General features: G+C 42.0%; 1 protein-coding gene across 8 annotated transcripts in view; it reads right to left on the bottom strand.

The window, feature by feature from the left end:
- Unc5d (unc-5 netrin receptor D) overlaps positions 1 to 17,509 on the bottom strand; it is a 557,233-nt gene extending 539,724 nt beyond the window's left edge. For 7 of the 8 annotated variants that reach the window (XM_042262551.2, XM_015987869.3, XM_042262552.2 and 4 more), the window contains exon 1: positions 17,134 to 17,494. In XM_042262551.2, the coding sequence (XP_042118485.1) occupies positions 17,134 to 17,230 (97 nt within the window). In that variant the 5' untranslated portion in view covers positions 17,231 to 17,494. Of the gene's footprint in view, positions 1 to 17,133 lie in introns of all 8 variants that reach the window. The other variant, XM_006994386.3, reaches the window with a different exon arrangement.
- Between the last annotated feature and the right edge of the window lie 577 nt (positions 17,510 to 18,086).

Here is an 18,086-nt window from a genome sequence, read left to right as displayed (position 1 = left end):
GGATGGTATTTCTGAACACTGTGAATATTGTGATGCTATCATTGGTTGATTAAAAAAAAACTGCTTGGCCAATGGCAAGGCAGAATAAGGTTAGGCGGGACATTCAAACTGAAGATGATGGAGATGAAGAAGGGTGGAGTCGGGGTAGATGCTTTGAGCTGCCCCAGAAGCCACATGTGAAAGAATCGGTAAGCTACAGGCCATGTGGGGATACATAGATTAATAGAAATGGGTAAACTTCAATGTAAGATCTAGCTAGTAATAAGCCTGAGCCTTCAGCCAAACATTTATAATTAATATAAGCCTCTGAGTGGTTATTTGGAAGCAGCTATGGGATGAGGTGGGACAGAGAAAAGCCTCCAGTTACACTAGAATTCCCAATCACGTGTGTTAAATCACAGTCCCAGCATACCATTTTTACTCTGCAAAACTTCCCTAACTAGTGCCTCTGAATACATCTCTCAAGCCCTTTAGCTAAATTAGACTACTGTGACAAGAGCTATTTTTTCAAATGTACTTCTCCCACAGGTTTGTTTTATTAGGGAAAGACAGCACCATCATTTTACCCAAATGAACACACATTAAGCAGTGTGCTGGCTGATCAGATTTACAAATTTACTTGGAGTTTTTGGTTCTTTGCTAGTATGGGTTTTGCATTTAGAATATCTTGGAAATCTAACCTATAGCAAATAAACTCAGACTGAGCCAGCCTGGTGCAGTAGCAGGACTGTTATCTAGCTAGGAGATGTAGCAGAAACAACATTCCATAGAATTTAAAAGCTACAGCTGGGAAGACATATGGACAGTGTCTCGTGATAACTGGTCTGCTGAATAAATCAGGGCACAGAGGTGCAAGTCCATGCTATGGTTGTACAATGCCAGTCACTGAAATGTCAAATGAACCTTATTCTTGCTTAAGACACACAATTAAGGGTCTTGGTCCTATTGCCTATGTGTGTCTTCATTTGGTTTTCCAGTATCTTCTTCCTAGTGCCTTGCACTTCTGGGCCAAGGTCTAAAAAGTCCTATACTCACTCATCAAATGGAGAGTGAAGGGCTTTCTGGAATCAGCTCAAGGTGGGAGGGGACAAGGGGCAGGGAAGGGGAGCAGACAGGTTTTTACCACGCTGTGTCACTTGAATATTACATTTAAAGCGTATAAATTATAGCAAGGATGGGTGGGCCAATATGATGAGCTGCATAATTTCAAAATCATTTCAATTTTATTTCAATGATTCATGAGATACTCTCCAGGTAGAAGACACCATGTTCTCTATTATTCTTGAGGGGATCAATAACAGACAAAACACTGTGGCTACTTTCAATAGTTGACAGTGTAATAAGAAGCAAAAAAGAAAGAAAGATGCCCAAACAGTAGCACAAAACCCAGGGGGATAGAACAAAGCACAAATGACATAACACAAAGAAAGCCCTGGAGAGTCGGGAGGCATGGCACAAAGTCACCCGAAGAGGGTAGTCGAATGGGCAGGAGTAATCAAACAAAAAGAGGTTACTGAGAAACATGTAAAGCCAGACTCACTGCCTATGAATACATGAAACCTTCATAAACTACAAATGTGACATAGCAATCACTAGGGAAGGGCATAAATATGAATGACCAAAATGTAAGGATCATAGAAAAAGGACCATAGGTATCATTAACGTAATTTAGGAATGATCTCCTAAGCACAGCACAAAACAAGCTAAAGTGGGTTATAACACTGGTTACATTCAAAGTTCTAGACCATGAGAAGACCACAGATAATTTCATTTTATTCAGTACCTGAGAGGCTGAAGTAGGAACATGAGTTTGAGGCCAGCCGGACCTACATGGTCAGTACCATGTCAGTTTAAGTTACAAAGTATGAGTCTGTCTCAAAAAAAAAAAAGTTTAAAAATTTATCAGAAGACATCTAAAACAAGTGGGAGGGGAAATTACATTCACATAAAGGAGATGCTTACAGGCATCCCCAAATAGGACATTTCCACTTCACAACCATACGAAATGACATGTTCAATAAAAGCTGTCCCTTTGGATTCTGAATGTTGATTTTCCTGTGGGCTGTGATGCGTGGTACAATGCTTTCCTGTGATGCCAGTTTCTCGTGTGAGCAAGAGAGTGAACAGGACAGCCCAGCATGCCGCCTTACTAGGCTCTGGTGGTTAGGAAGGCTAAGTGCATTCACTGCACTTTAAACATGTAGTGCTTTGAACTTAGGGTGGTTTTATCCTGCATTTATCCATCATTAGTGCAGGAGCATTTCTATATTCGCACAGGAACACACACTTAAAACTTTCCTGATTCAGAGACAAACAAAAAGTGAGCAAAGTGTGTATTTTGCACTCGATACATACATGATGACTACATACAAAGGAAAATGTTTAACTTCATCAGCAAACATGGAGAAGAAAGTTAAGTGCATACATAGAAACAAATGACTAAGTCCTGTGTGTGAAAATTAACTTAATTATGCCCTAAGTCCAAATAACCTACTTTCAGATATGGAAGAAACAATTAAACATATACTGTGTTAGTGACATGAAGTATTCCTGGCACTTAGCTGAACACTGTACTCCAGGGAAGCAAGCCAGCTACGTTACATACAGGAACACAGACAAGACATAATCTTGGATGAAAAAGCTAATTGCTAGAAAATACGGAGACTACCTTCTGTAACACAGCATAAGGGCATCTCAAAAGGTGACAGAATCAACTACGTGTGTATGCCTGCTTGCAAATGGTAAGAGCAAGCATGATTTTCAAGGCTGACACCACTAAGAACGAGAGAGATAGGCTAAAGAACCAATGGCAGGCATTGATTACTGTCTAATTTTACGTGTAGTGTTAACTTCACAGATACTCACCAAATTGAATACATTTTAAAATCCATATTCACTCAGATGCAACAATAAATCACAAAATGTTTTCCAGATTCCACACGCTACCATATATATCCCTTGGACAACTAGACTAGGACAAATACATTCACCCACTCCTTAGTATTCACATGCTGGCGGCTGCATGTCTAAATCCTGTGTGTGTGTGTTAATGTCTCTGTCCCCATGGTGGCACTGTTGGGAGGTTCTGGGACCTTTAAGCTGTGAAACCTTTTAGGAGGCCTTTGGGCCACTGTCCTTGGCCCTCAGAAGGGCACTGTGAGGCCTAGACCCGTTCATCTTTCTTTCTTGGCTCTTTGTAAGATTGTAAGATGAGCGGTTGTGATCCTGTTGGGGTGAGCTGCCTTACCACAGATCCCACCCACCATAAAATGCAACCTCTAAACACCCAATTCAAAGACTCCTCTTTGTAACTTAATTACTTCAGGTATTCCACTGTAGCAACAGAAATGTAACACAAGGGGGTAAGAGTTCTTAGATAGGGCTTGTGTGTGTATGGGAGGGGGGTCCTCCATTTATGGGCCCTGTACTCCATACAGGCCATCCCTAATCCTTTGTTCTCAAGTCTCCTGATTTATTATAAAATTGCTCTCACATAGCCTTACCCCTTTAACAAATACCTCAGTTTTTCCAACCTAACAAGAACGCCCAAGGCCCATTCTAACACAAATAATCAGCTGCATTCATCCAAGTCATCTGAAATTGAGTGCAGAAAGAACTAGCTAATGGAGCAGGTGGATGGTGATCAGGAATAGTCACCTGCATCCCTTCATAGTCTCACTAGTTTTATTCTCAACTCTAAAGTTGATCCATTTCTACATTTACACACATTGAATTTCTACACTTATAAACATTAAGTCAGTGGCTTTCGATTTTAGACTCCCAAATCAAGAATCAGCTAAGTACCTTACTAGAGAATGATCTTGCCCCTGCTCAATTGCTGACTACATTGCTGAGATCCAGGCTGTGTAATCAGCTGACTACTAACATCGGTGTCAAACTGGTTCTCCTTAGAATTTAAAATCACTCACGTATATTTTCTATTAGGCAATATTACCTTATAAACAGCTCAGCTTTCGATGTAGTATATCTCATGAAACTGATAATAAGTATGCTTCAAACAGTTCAGTTTTTAGCTTACCAAACAAAAATGAACATCACACACACACAGCAGGCATTTGTCTGTGATGCTCCAACCTAACCCTGGGTGGCACTACTGTTCATGTTTGTTCCTCTGTAAGTTTGAAAACACTGCTTTGGGTGATAAAAGGGATTTGTTGAGTTAAAACCTACCCACCATTTGCAGAAGCAAAATCCTTCAATGATAACTACTAAATATAGCCAAACTGAATATTCTGCCACCTAATCTCCAAGAATCGGAAGTTTTCAACACCCCCTGTGTCTAACACTTTCTCAGCAAGGTGGCATCCACATGAATAATCATCATGATGTTCAGAAGCTCCAGCCCAGTGTATGGTGGCACTCAGCAAATTATTGTGCCCTTCAGAGATGCAGCATTCAACATTAACATCTAGACAGCAGGACTACAGGAAAAGAAATAAGACAACTAAAGCTTTTAATATGATACCCAGCCAGTCTCTCTGGAGGCTGATCTGTGGCTTTTTAAGGGTCTCATTAATATGTCACTGCCAACATCAGAAGCTTTCTTCAAGAGTGCATAAAGCAAGTCGCACAATAAAAGCACCACCTAGTGTCCTCTCAAGTAATCAACGTAAACACTTATTGAACCCAGGGACATCTCACCAGCAGATAATCTAGGGTCAGCGGGCCATTCACACAGATGAGTCTGACCTTTCCACATGTGAAAACCAGACTTAAAACAAGCAACAGTCAGGAATTAGTAAAAACTAGGGGTTGGTAGCAAAAGGCTCTCTAAAATGATTTCCTTTGGATAAGCAACAAGGTTAGTTGTTCCAACTCATAGCACTAATGTCACGTAAATGAGTGGAAATGAGGTGAGTATGGTCTCTTTCCTCTGAATAGATTCTTTTCAAAATAATTATGTGCAGAAGATATTTAGACTCCACTACTGAATTCATATTCCACAAATGTATTAGCAAGGATACAGAAGCTTAATACTAGCTCTAAATTTCCTCCAAACACAAAACAATCTGTCAAGCAAACATCTTTAATAATGTCAGCTCTCCTAACACTGAGCTAAACCACGTCCTTCAAACCGTGGGGCCAGCGTTCAGTGGTTCAGAAGGAAGAGGTAGAGCTCACTTCAAAGAAATTTCAGAAAAATAGAAACATTAAATAAAAGGAAAACATCCTTTGACAAGAGGGAAAATAATCAATAGTCTTTAGTCTTCTGGTGTCATTCTTTTGAATTCCTTTGTGCTTTTATTGATTACTTTCCTTATTTGAGTCTGAAAAGAAAGGAAGCAAGGACAGCAGTAAGAAAATGAAGGTCTGGGTTCCTGGGCAGGAAAGGTATGCAAATCCAGACAAGCCAGGCTACTTCCTTTCACAAGATCCTGCTTATTCATATATAAATGCAGGTTTGGCCCGAGAGAGATACTTCCCACACTGAAATTTTGTGCCTTATTTGAAAATGGTATGAGAAGACACATAAACTTAGTGTTCAAATCAGCACTTATGAATTATTAAATAAAGGTTACTTCAGGACTGGATTACTCAGTGGTAGAGCACTTGTCTACCATGCAGGAGGCCATGGGTTCCATATTCAGCAAAGTAAAACACAGACTTAAAGGTCATCTCTAAGCTTTACACCTTCTAGGAAACAAAGCTACTTCACACATAGAGAAAAGGTGTTACAAGTCCACTCTGGTCCTCTGCATTGATTTCAGATGATCTGGAAAACTGAGAAATCATAGCCTTTGACCTTTGAGTCAATGTTTAGTAATCTAATTTGAGATTTCAATTATGGAAAACTAATATAAAATTCCATACATCTGATTTCTTCTTAAGGAAAAATCAACCTTGCAGGACTCATCCCATACACAGCCAAGTGCTCTAGTGAAGGGACCTCACCTCTTTATGCTGGGTCCGAGTGGGTCTACTTCTGCCCAGTCCACAGAGATTAAGAACCTGCTATCCAATGTGTTTCTCACCAGAAGTGCTTCAGGTTTCAGAGTTGTTCACATTTGGAAACATTTGCAAAAACCTTACTGGCTGAGCCTCCCGAACACAAAAATTTAATGCTTTAGACATGAGAACCTTTCCAAATCAGACTTTTGGGATTGGGGGTGTTCAACCTGTAGACATATTCACTAACAGACACTGATTTAAGAGAAATCAAAACAGAAATGTCTTTTTATCACTGGTACATTATTCAAGAGTCATAAGCCCATGACCTACAGCATTATTCCCAAAGCCCCATGAACTTGTCTCACAAATTTTATTTCCAGAGTAATTTGTTGGAGGTTTTGATATATACTTAAAATATACTTATGAAATGATCACATTACTGTGAATAAGTGGTCCTGGAGCAAAAGGTGGTGTCATGTAATGTTGAAGCAGGAAGGAAACTAAAAAATTATTGAGTCAATTCGTCTCACTTTGAAAAGGGAGAAGAAAAGGGTGATGCATGGAACTGTACTGTTAGTCACTTTTTGTTATGACAAGAACATCTGACAAAAACAACTTAGAAAAGACTGACTGTTGCCCTGCTCCACAGTCTGGCGGAGATCAAGTAAACCATCTCAGCTCAAGGGTGTGGAGGTTTTCAGCCCATGGTCAACTGTCTCCACTGTTACAGCCCATAGGGAGGCAGAACATCACAATGACAAGAAAGTGAGACAACCAGAAAGCAGAGAGACAGAGACTATGAGTGGCAAGTGTGTGTGTGTGTGTGTGTGTGTGTGTGTGTGTGTGTGTGTGTGTGTGTGTCTGTGTGAAGGATATGTCCTTCAAAAGCACACCCCAACATTCCTCCAATCAGTACCCACCTTACACACTTTCCAATTCCCTCCCCTGAGCCTATCAATTTTGAATATACCACTCGATTAGACCATTGATCAGGTCAAAACCCTCATGATCCAGTCACTTCAGAAGTGCCACCTCTGAAGACATGGTTTGAAATCAAGCACCCAAAACACAAGCCTTTTGGAAGAATACTTTATATCCAAACTCTAATAGATACCTATACTTTTGACCTTTCACCTTTCAGTCTCCTGTATTAGAATAATATAAAGGAAGACTAGGCTTTAGAAATAGTAAAAGGAAAAGAAAAACTGGAGAGGAGGGCTAGATTTAAAATTGAGAGTACCATGATGTAGACTATGACTTTCGAGTCAAGAATGTGACGGTATCACCAACTTAAGTGTTATTAATTCCATTTAAACTAATGGCATAGAAGTTTGATGATATATGTTTGGAATAATGATAATATATGACAGTCCACTAATGTATAATACACACAGAGATATCCATGCATTGCAGCACTTAGCACCTTATTAATTATTAATAATTAGCTGTACAACTGTCTCCTCTGACACATGGGATATGATAGTGTTATATTTTCATATTGACATCCAGAGGCTGACATGCATCTCAGGCTAACTGGTAAGGTGAATTTATTTTTTGCTCTGAAGTTTAAAAAAAATTAATTAATGACATATCTTTAACTTGACATGTTTCTTTAGAGCAAACCCCAAGCACTTCCATCCCACCCACGTACCTCACACCAGCAAAATCTGTGAACCTCCTGATTTCTTTTTTTCTTCCTTTCTTTTTTTTTTTTGTTTTTTTTTAGGGAAACAACTTTGTAAAAGTCCAGATGCAAGCTTCAGAAAGTTGTCTTGACTTCCAATGGGAGCTCTATGGTCTCTTGCTCAAATGATGAATACCTGTACTTTACAGGTGCTGTACATGGCTCCCTCCAAAGGGCTTTCAATGAGATCATTATTTCTCTAGAATCAAATTTTACTTTGGAAAATATATAATATTACTTATCTTCCTAAAGACAGGTTAAATAATTATTAAAGACATTTACGGGAAATGTTCCTGGAAGTCTGATTACACTGTGCCACTAAATTCCTTTCCAATACAAGATAAGAGATTTTCACCTCATTAGATGACAAAATGCAAGAGGAAGCACATACACTTGAAATTAATAATAAAGACAATATATTTAGAATATTACACACAAATTGATGAGCTTACTTCAATTCTGAATAGGCGTGTTGTACATGTTTGTGTGTGTATGTTGGTGCATGTATGTGAGTGTGTGCGCAGGTGTATATGTGTTTGTGTGTGTGTGTGTGTGTGTGTGTGTGTGTGTGTGTGTGTGTGTAACAGAACTGAGGGCTTTATGCTCAAGCACTCCACCATTGATCCATATCTCCAGGCCTAATCTTCTGAAATGTAAGATGATGATGTTTCCTAGCAAGCTCCTAAAATGATTTTACTTACCACTTACTCCAGGTTTCAGTGTGCTATTTTTAATGCAGTCACTTCTGTACTTTCTCCCAGTCTCCCAACACATTTCTTATTGCTCTTTTTCCCCGGAAGAAGCCATTACTGCTGAAAACCACAAGAAACCTAATACCGTAGACCAGGAAGGTAAGGTAGACATTTGGAAGAATTTCCATTCATTTAATTTTCATTCTTTCTCCATGTTCACACATCAATCAACTATAACATGAGCATAGGTACTCTATCATCTAACTTTAGTCCAATTAATCTATCTTGTAATAAAATAGAATTATATGATAATGTAGTGAAAAATCCCTGACACCGATTGAAGATTTGAATTCTCTTTCTAGTGCTAGTAATCAGCATGTAACTGGTGTGGTGATGGTGGTGGTGTTGGTAGTCCATTCAGTATAAAGATAGAGAGGAACACAGAGATGATCACACAGTGAAAGCACTCTTGTAAAAACAGATTCAGAACACAGAAAGAACATGTAGAATTCCAATCATAGTGGGTGACTAACTTCATAACAATCTATTATATATTTGTTTGAAGGTACCAAAACACAAAGAAATGATTAAAAAAAAAAGATGGAAATGCTAATTTTCCTGATTTGCTATACATTGAAATATCACCTCACACCATGAATGTGTAACACAACTACCAGTTAATCAAACAGAAAGTTTCAAATCCCATATAAATACGTTATAATTCAAAAGAGACATTCATGATGACACGTTACATTATTACCATTAACTATCTTTTGTGAAGTCTAAGGATGCAGATTTTATAATCTATTGTGGGGGTAAATGCCTTAAAATCACTTACTGATATTTCATTATTACTCTGCAAGTAAAGTTTGCTAGGGGGGGGTGCACAATACTAGATTTTAGAAGTTTTACCTTAGTATTATTTATATCTTAGCGTAGCAAGGTTACAGAGAGAAAGGCTACTGGACTGCAGGACAATCCACCACCTGGGAACAGTGAGCACTATCAGCCAGGAGCAGAGACAAATGGCCCCAAGCCCTTGGTCCTGCAGCATGTTCTAACAACAGTAACCTGAAGGCGGATATGGCTGGATCTTTTCAAAATATTTTTTCTTCTACCTCTTACCTCTCTCATTACCCAGAATTCCAGATCACTCTGAAGTACAGAGAAATTAAGTCAAGAGAACACAATAAATTGAAGGAGTGCTGAAGAGGGCTAGAGAAGCTTCTCAGCAAACATGAGACTGGGAAAACCGTGCAAATTCTGGGAAAGTCAATTTCCTCTTTATTACAAGAAATTAATGAGGTCCAGACATAAGACCCCGGATTATTTCAAAACAAACTCCAAGACAAAGAATGGAGTCCATGAATGTCTATTCACTTACAAGTAGCTGTGTGTCTATCTGATAAACACTGACATTTGTGTCTCCCTTACCTCCTACTAGACTTTTCTTTTTGTCTTTTATTGAAACCTACTTCCCACTAGCTTGCAAATGAAAAACAAAGTCAGCACCACAAAAGGATCATCATCTATGGCCTGTAGACAGGATCATCTAGGAGCCTGCTGGAAATGCAGACTTTCAGCCCCTCCTCAGATTACTAGATCAGAATATGCATTTTAACAGGATTTGCTGTTATTCAAATGAACAGTATCATTTGAAAAGCACTGATCTGTGAGTTCCAAACATCACCCTGTAGCTTTCATAACCTATCATCATATGGCGCCCCCTCCTTCCCCAGCAGATTTATTGAACTAGATTTAAATAAAGAAGATAACTGTGCAGTAAGTATTGTCCTCACAGAAGCCACCAAAGACATCTAGGTAACTCTAAGATGTTACCATGAATTTATTTTGAGGCAAATAATATCTACCATTTAGCCAATTAATTTGTTTCTTAGCATGTTCCTCAAATCTGTGAATGATGTTGCAGGGATGTAGCTATCCTCCTGTTGGCTGGGCACTTGAGTTAGTCAACACGATTTCTTCATTATTGCCTCTGGGTCCTCCTATTTTTTATGCCTGTCTGCCAACAACCTACCTTCTGGACTATCTGAGATGGATGTCACATTTTTTGACTTCTCTGGCTGAGACATCACAGAATTAAATTCAGGTGGCAATTCAGCAGCTATAAAGTTCATCCTTAGTTCCCACAGGTCACCATGACAATTTCCCACCTGATCCCTCCTATCTCTATGATATGGTGTTGAAGTCATGTGATAACTAACTCTACAGAGGTATCTTCCAGGAGATAAAGATTCATTTGAAGTTTATAAAACAGAATTTGGGGCTATAAAATCAATATAGTTGTCTCTCCCCCATGTACATCTGTTCTGTATCAGTTTCTCAACACATTAGAAAAAAATACTATTTTCTACTGAGCATGAACAGATTGTATTTTATTGTTGCCTAACCAACTCTGAAAACCCAACTTTTACAATAGTACCCTGAGTACCTACATCATATTTGCATTGTTTTAGGAATTATAGAAACCTAGAGATCTTGTATGCAGGAAGACATGCACAGGTTATATATGACTGCTACACCAATGTTTAATAAGGAACCATAACATGTTTGGTTCCAGATACCAGGGATGATTGCATGTGCACTAACTAAAGTACATCATTGAAGCTCCCTTGAAAGACAGGTTTCAGCTTGTTATTGTCCTTATTCATGAAGTCATGGCAAAGTCGGACATAAAAATATACCTACCAGAAGGCTCAATGGATAAGTACATACCCAGTGACCTGAGTTAAATCCTACATAAAGGAACAAGGAGGGAAACGACCACAATTTTGTCTTCTGGTCTATACATACACAGTGTTACATGCACAACCATGTAATATACATAATTACACACACACACACACACACACACACACACACACACACACAAATCCTAGGAAATATTTTATATCCTGTGGGGTTGGTAAGATGTAATCTGAGAGACAAATCTGAGGTTTGGTCATCTGTACTCCAAAAATCCAAATCTACAAAACTCCAACATCAGGAAGTTTAGGAACACCTACCTTATGCCACATTGCAAAATTTCATACTTGACCACATGGGGCTAGTGAAGGCCAAGCTACACTAAAAATGATGTATAAGTTACCTGCAGGCCAACAGATAGTCTATATGTGAAACATGAATGAACCCTGGTTAGACTTGAGTCCCTTTACAATATACCTTATTTATACATAAGACCAAGTCCAAAATCTGAGCAATTTCTAATTCAAAATTCTCTCAAGAATGTCTCCTAGGGGGATACTCAACCTTCTTGTTGGATTCCATGTCAGTGCCATAAACACAGCCGGACCATTTCTATCCCTGAGTTCTAGCTCCCTGTAGTGGGAGCAAGGCAGACAGCAGCAGTGAACTGAGCTGAAAAAGTCTTGGTGCACATAGCGCCACAGACATACTCACTTCTAAAAGAGAATTTCCAAACCAAAACAGAGTTAGCAGAGCAGTGCAGAGAGAACCAACCAAACTGAATACATTAACATCCGCCTAATTCGGAAAATTATCTACGTGCAGCGTGTGTGCACACAATAAGGCCATACGATGCAATGTGGCACAAACAATTAAAAGTTCCTTTCAAAGTGGAAATGCAAAATAGAACGAATATCTATTTTCTATAAATGAATCTAGCCATCTGCCTTGCAAAAGCAGCAGCAGCAGGAGTACCCAAAACAGCAGAAACAGCAGCCTCTCGTGTTAACAATCTATTCTCAAATCTCATGCTCCACATTTCCCCGGCAAACAAGGCTAAAAATACAAGACATGCAACAAATAGTCTTTTGGGATCTGCCATTCCATGGATGGCGTATTCAATCAGAGTAATATTTTCTGTTGACACTCAAGACTGGAAAGGGGAAAAAAAAAGCAAGCTATCATATTAGAAAGTGGTATTCAGCATTTTAAGCGTGACTCCAATCCCAAAGTATACTAAACTGAATGCTGTAAGAGTGTTGTTTTCATACAACATAAATCTCTTAGATTTATCTGAATATATTCGCAGATATATTTAAGCTACTTCAAATTCCTCTATAATTCTTGATAGTTATGAAGATACCATTTTAGCACTTTTGTCAACAAAATGCAAGGGACCACTTACTTCCAGCATAGCTTAGCTACACTGTATGTTATAAGCTTTTAAGTCAGAATGACTTAACTAACTACTTATCCTAACTATCCTAACTACTCCATGGTCTTAGATTTTTATTTAACCCTCATGCTCCTCTCTTCCTAGCTTACAAATAATAACACTTACCATACTGAGTCATTTTAAGGAATAAATGAATTGATGTGGGTAACATATTCAGAATAATTAATGGTACATACTGAATAATATCAAAATAAGTTCATATCCAAAAATTCAAAAACGCCTTCTTTCAAAGAATAGCCAGAATACAGAGTAAAAATGACTGTTCTCAAACCAACAATGTCGAAAATGAAGATAAAGGGCAGAGATGGCTGACTGAGTGTGGATCTCCAGTGTCCACTTAAAAGCAGGGTTCAAAAAGTGGCACACTGTAACCCCGGCACTGGGGAGACAGAGACAAGACATCACTGGTGCTTGGTGGCTAGCCACCCCAGCCAATAAATGAGCTCCAGGTTCCGTGAGAGACCCTGTGATAAAACATAAGCTGAGAGGGCCAGCAAGATGGCTCAGTCGGTAAGGGTGCTTGCCACCAAGCCTGATGACCTGCATTCAATCCCTGGGTGTCACAGGCAGGAAAGGGGAGAACACTTCTGCAAATTTTCCTCTGGCCCCCATATAGGCACCATGGCACACACATGCCTCCTCGCCCCCGTCTCTTGGTGAGTGTATGTGTGTGTGAATAAATAAATGTAATTACAATATTAAAAAAAATAAGACAGGGGGTGATTAAAGGAAGACGTCATGTTACCTTCTAGTTTCTGTATGTGTGAACACTCACATACACACACAAAGGGAGGAATAAGCATGTGGCTTTTACATGACCTATGTGACTCCAGGTGGACAGAATGGGTTCCATTAGGTTCCATTATTGTTCTACTTCACAGTTAGGTTATGACGGCATCAGAATAGATAGAGGGGAGACAATAAAAACAGTGTCACTCAGGAGGCATTGCCTGGGGTAAAGACAATAAGGATTACTGGCAAAGGTATAACCCAGAGAGACAGCACACATGTGAACCTTTTCGTGATGAGGGTACCCCACAATACTACTACTACTTCCTTAAAGACCATAATGTTGGGAGTCAATTTTCATACACGTGGCTTGGATCTGTACTCTAATATTTAAAAACAAAACAAAATAGGCAGTAGAGAAGGCTAGTGAATAGCCTCTATCTCCCAAGAAACCAATTTCTTCATAAACTCCATGTTGGCAATGTCTTAAGATGGGTACTGTACTCTGGGAAAGAAAAATTAATAAATAAAACACAAGTTTACAAGTCATCTAGAAAAGAAGAGAGAAGTGAATCTGTCATTCACCGGGTCTACTTGATCAATCCTGTCAGTCCTGAGAGCACCCACGGAGAACCCTTGGGACCAGCTGGGCTTCCTGGGACTTGAGTACTTACTACCTCAAGAATGAAACTCATCCATAGCTAGCTCATAGTGAGGAAGTACATAAAGAGTTCAGGTGCTTTCACAACCTTCATTAGACAAGGCAAAGCAATTAATCTCTTCAGAAAGTGAGATACTTCAAAGATCTCTTGAGCAGAGAGTGCTTTGTTGGGCAGGCAGAGAAGGTGCCTCAGGACTGCTCTAGCCAAGAGCACAATGTTTGAATCAGAGAAGGTATGGCAGGAAGTTGCAGGGTGGAGGCTGCTTTACCTTCCATCTTATGAGCAGATTATATTTTTTGAAACACAGGAACACACGAAGAAAAATAAAAGGGAAGGGTTTTCAAATAACACTAAGAAAGTGCCAACAGCTATAAAAAAAAAATGGGGAGAAGTAGATGTGAGCATGTGTAAATCATATGGCCCCCGGTGCCTATGACCTAAATGTGTATGTTCTTTGTTGTAAGTGTACACCTCTAGTTATTGGGAGCAAATATCATCCTCTAGCCTGCTTAATGACACGATCTCCTCTGCACAGTAGTGGAGATCACAACTCCATCAGCTGCACTCTCTTCTAAGAATAAAACAAATCAGCATGACACGGTGTGGATTCAATTAGCACTTGGCAGGTCACAAGTAACTTTTAAACATCCTTTGTCTGAGTTGTAAAGTGTCAAAACCTACAATAATTACGGTATCAGGGTGCCATCATTTTACTATGCCCGCAGGAATAAAACTTTCTCTCTGAAGGCATAAGCTTTGATTAGTAAGGCAGAAAACTAAATGCCATTCTGTGTCAGGGCTGCTTCCTTCATGTTGTGCCTTGTCCCAAGTGGATTCCTCACTGAGAATATTTGAAATCAATCATCCAAAATGATCCTCAGATTTTCAGATTTTTTTTTATATGACGTATAGAAGCAAAGGAAAGTTAGAGGGAAAGGAGATGGTACCACCATCACGGAAATTGACACATGGTAAATACTCTAAGGACAATGCCATGGAATCTCATACACACTATACCACCAAAGCAAATGGAGTCATTCCATATATCCTGTTCACTAAGTTATAACATCTTGGATCAAACCCACAAGAGCTATCTTTGATGGGCTACAGTTATGTGTCAATGAAAGAGTCCTTGCCCACCATAGTCCAGGAACTGGGTCCAATCCCCCAGCACCACCAAAGGAAAAAGTCATCAGAATTATAAACTATTGACTTTCAAATGCGGAAATCACTGATAGAACTGATCAACCATACACAGCACAGTGAAACTGCTAAACAAGGATGCTACACAAGTCCACAGCATCCTGGTTGTAATGCACCATACCTTGCTGAAATGATAGACTTTAACGTGGAAAAAAACACCTCTGATTTGAAAACTTCTACTGTGCCTACCTATCCAACGCCAGGTGCAAGAGAATTCACTGGTTTTGTAGCCTGTTTAATGTGCATTTCATGAAGTATCTCCAAAAGCTGTTAAAGGTGAATGGAAAAATGAAAGGAGACGCATGACTCAGATTTACTGCTCCATGTATCTTGGGCATCTCTATGATCTGTGCAAAACATTTGTTGTAAATAAGCCTGCAGAGTGTACAGTATGTTTTCCAGGAGACCTTTGCAGAACAGCTTGCCGACAAGAGGTGCTAGCCTTGGTTTCACAGCCAGAAAAACTCCATCCAAGAGGCTGCTGGCATGTTCCCACCTCTTGTTTTGAGCTGGCTTAAAGACAACTCCACAAACCAAATTCTAAGGGCCAGTACCTGGAGTCAGTCACCAGGAGCCATCCCACACTGTGAACAGTAAGTAAAAACTCCCACATTTTGACCCCCGGGAAGGAAAAAGGGGAAGGGCACTCACTTTTCCCCCTAACAGTATAAAAAACACGCAGAGTTGACTGAGCAGTCAGGCAGTTTCCAGTTCTCCGTAGTAAATTAAATGGCTGAAGCTCGGGCTTCTTCCAGCAAGATAAGGAAGCATGCCTCACTGTAACAGTATGTGGGAATCACCGAAGCTCATTTGTAAGCCTTTCCTGCTTTTTGTTTTTTAAACCAGCTCCGTTGGAAAAAAAAAAAAAAAGTTCAGGAAATGAAATGCAAATAGGCACAGAATAGGATCATAGGACCGTACAGCTGAAAACCTCTATTCACCCTTTAAATGCTTCTTTCCAGGCACTATAACTGCTCTTAACAACGCTAGCTTCTATAAGAATGAGATTATACCAGTCCCTGGGATCGCTGTCAACCCTTCCAAAGGCCTCACAGCTACCGAGACTATGTTCAGGAGACAGAGAAGAAGGTGAGGGAAAACGTTTAATGCAATTACATATTCTAAGCCCGCTGGATGTCACGCAGCAAAGAAAGGTAACAGAGGGCAGGGAACTGAGAAGCTTCTGGATTATTTCAAAGGTAGACACGGCACCAGGGCTGTCTGAAACTGCCTGTGATCAGCTTCAAAACAGGTCCGTGGGGGTGTATCTTTAAGTTGATGCTCTGCTGGAGTGCAGCGGATCCAGAAAAAAAGGGGGGGGGGAGCGCCAAGGGGCGGGGAGGGGGTCCTGAGCTTATTAGAAGCTGAAATCTTCCTGCTGTTCAGGGAGGCCCCGCTTCCTAGCTAGAGTAAGCACCGAGTAGGGAGAAGATGCGCCTGGAGTGGAGCCTCTGGCCAACTGCTTATCCGGCTGGGCACTGCAGGCGCTGTTAAACCCTGGGGTTACACACAGCTCCCCAGAGCTCCCGCATCCACGCGGCCTCTGTGAAGCAAAGCCAGTGCTGGCTTAGAGCCAGAGCTAGGGTCGCCCGAGGGGTACTGGGCTTGGCGCAGAGCTAAGTGGACAGCTCCGCTGCTTCCCTTGAAGGGAAAAAAAAGCGCAGTCTCTATTGGAGCTCATTCGCCTGCCTCTTTCCCTATGTACTACCTAAGATCGTCGTGGGCGCCCACCCAGGAACGAGCTCGCGCAAGAAGGAAAAGTGGAGAGGACCGAGGCAAGCGAGGGATGAGGATGTAGTGTAGAAAAGCTATCCAGCCTGCAGCAAATAGGGAGGGTTCGGAAAACCGAACCGGTGCTGAGACTCAAGGATAGGGGCCCGGGTCACAGCAACCTGTAGGATTGAGGCAGATAGCAAACTTGGATTGCAAGGCAGTGGTCCCCTGGAGCTCCTCCACCCGGTTTCCACCGAGTCGCGCTCCGCACGCGGGAGAGAAGCAAGCACAACTTGGGAAGCCCACGCCGAAGGTGCGGGTCCCGCTCCTCCTCCGTCCGCTTCTCTGCGCGCACACCGCCGTCCACCGGGAGCTTACCTCGGGCAGCCGCAGCCCCCGCCGCCCAGAAACAGAGTCCCAGCCACGGGAGCCATCGGCGCGCTCCGCAGCCGCCGCCCGCAGCTGCCGTCCCCATGCTCCGAGCTCCACTCTGGATCCGCTCCTCTTCCACACCCTGGGAGTCCTCGAGACACGACGGCGGCGAGGGGGGACCACCTCCAGTAGCTTCCCCCGACCCTTGAGAGGGTGGTGGTCTGTGGTGAGTCTGTCTTCTCCACCGCCGTTCCCTACGGAGCGGGGACACCGGGTGGGCAGCGGGACAGAGCGCGCGTCCCCATCGCCTCCTGCGGCGCCGCCCGCCGCCGTCCCCGCTGTGCGGACCGCAGCCCCAGCTCCTCTCTGGGTCCGGGACTACCAAGCTGAGCCAGAAGACCGCATCGCTAATGAGCTCCCGGGCCGCCCCCGGCTCCGCCCCTCCGCAGCGGCGACCAATGAGCTGCGCCGGGGCGGGGCGGAGGGCGGGGCCGAGCGCGGGCGCCGCAGGTGAGCCCGCAGCCGCCGCACGTGCGGACTCGGCCTCCCCGCTGCAGAGGGCCCGCGCGTGCGGGAAAGCAGGCGGCGCGCCCGAGCCCCGCAGCCCGAGGCGGGGACGCGCGTCCGCGAGCCGAGCTGTGCGGAGCAGCCCGGCCTCTTGGAGGCGAGCGCCCAGCGGCGGGATGCAAGGCGTCTTAATGCTGGCTACCTCTGAGCGAGAGAGACGGAGGCTTCCGGGAAAGCAAGGTTTCACTCAACTTTGGAGTCATGACCCTCCTTGCTTCTTCCGCTGTTTAACCAGCAGAAGGCTAAAACAAGAAAGAAAGAAAGAAAAAATAACACCAGAAACCATTCCTGCGACTGTGCTAATTGTGCCCAAATGTGAATGAAAATTAAAGAAGTAGGGGATGAATGGAGGGTGCTTGTGGGTGTGTGGGATCGAGTTTTGCTTTGCTTTG

The sequence above is a fragment of the Peromyscus maniculatus genome, chromosome 17 (assembly GCF_049852395.1).
Source record: "Peromyscus maniculatus bairdii isolate BWxNUB_F1_BW_parent chromosome 17, HU_Pman_BW_mat_3.1, whole genome shotgun sequence".
Classification (NCBI taxonomy): Eukaryota; Metazoa; Chordata; class Mammalia; order Rodentia; family Cricetidae; genus Peromyscus; species Peromyscus maniculatus.
Note: the sequence above shows the minus strand (reverse complement) of the source record. Positions and strands in the feature narration are given on the sequence as shown.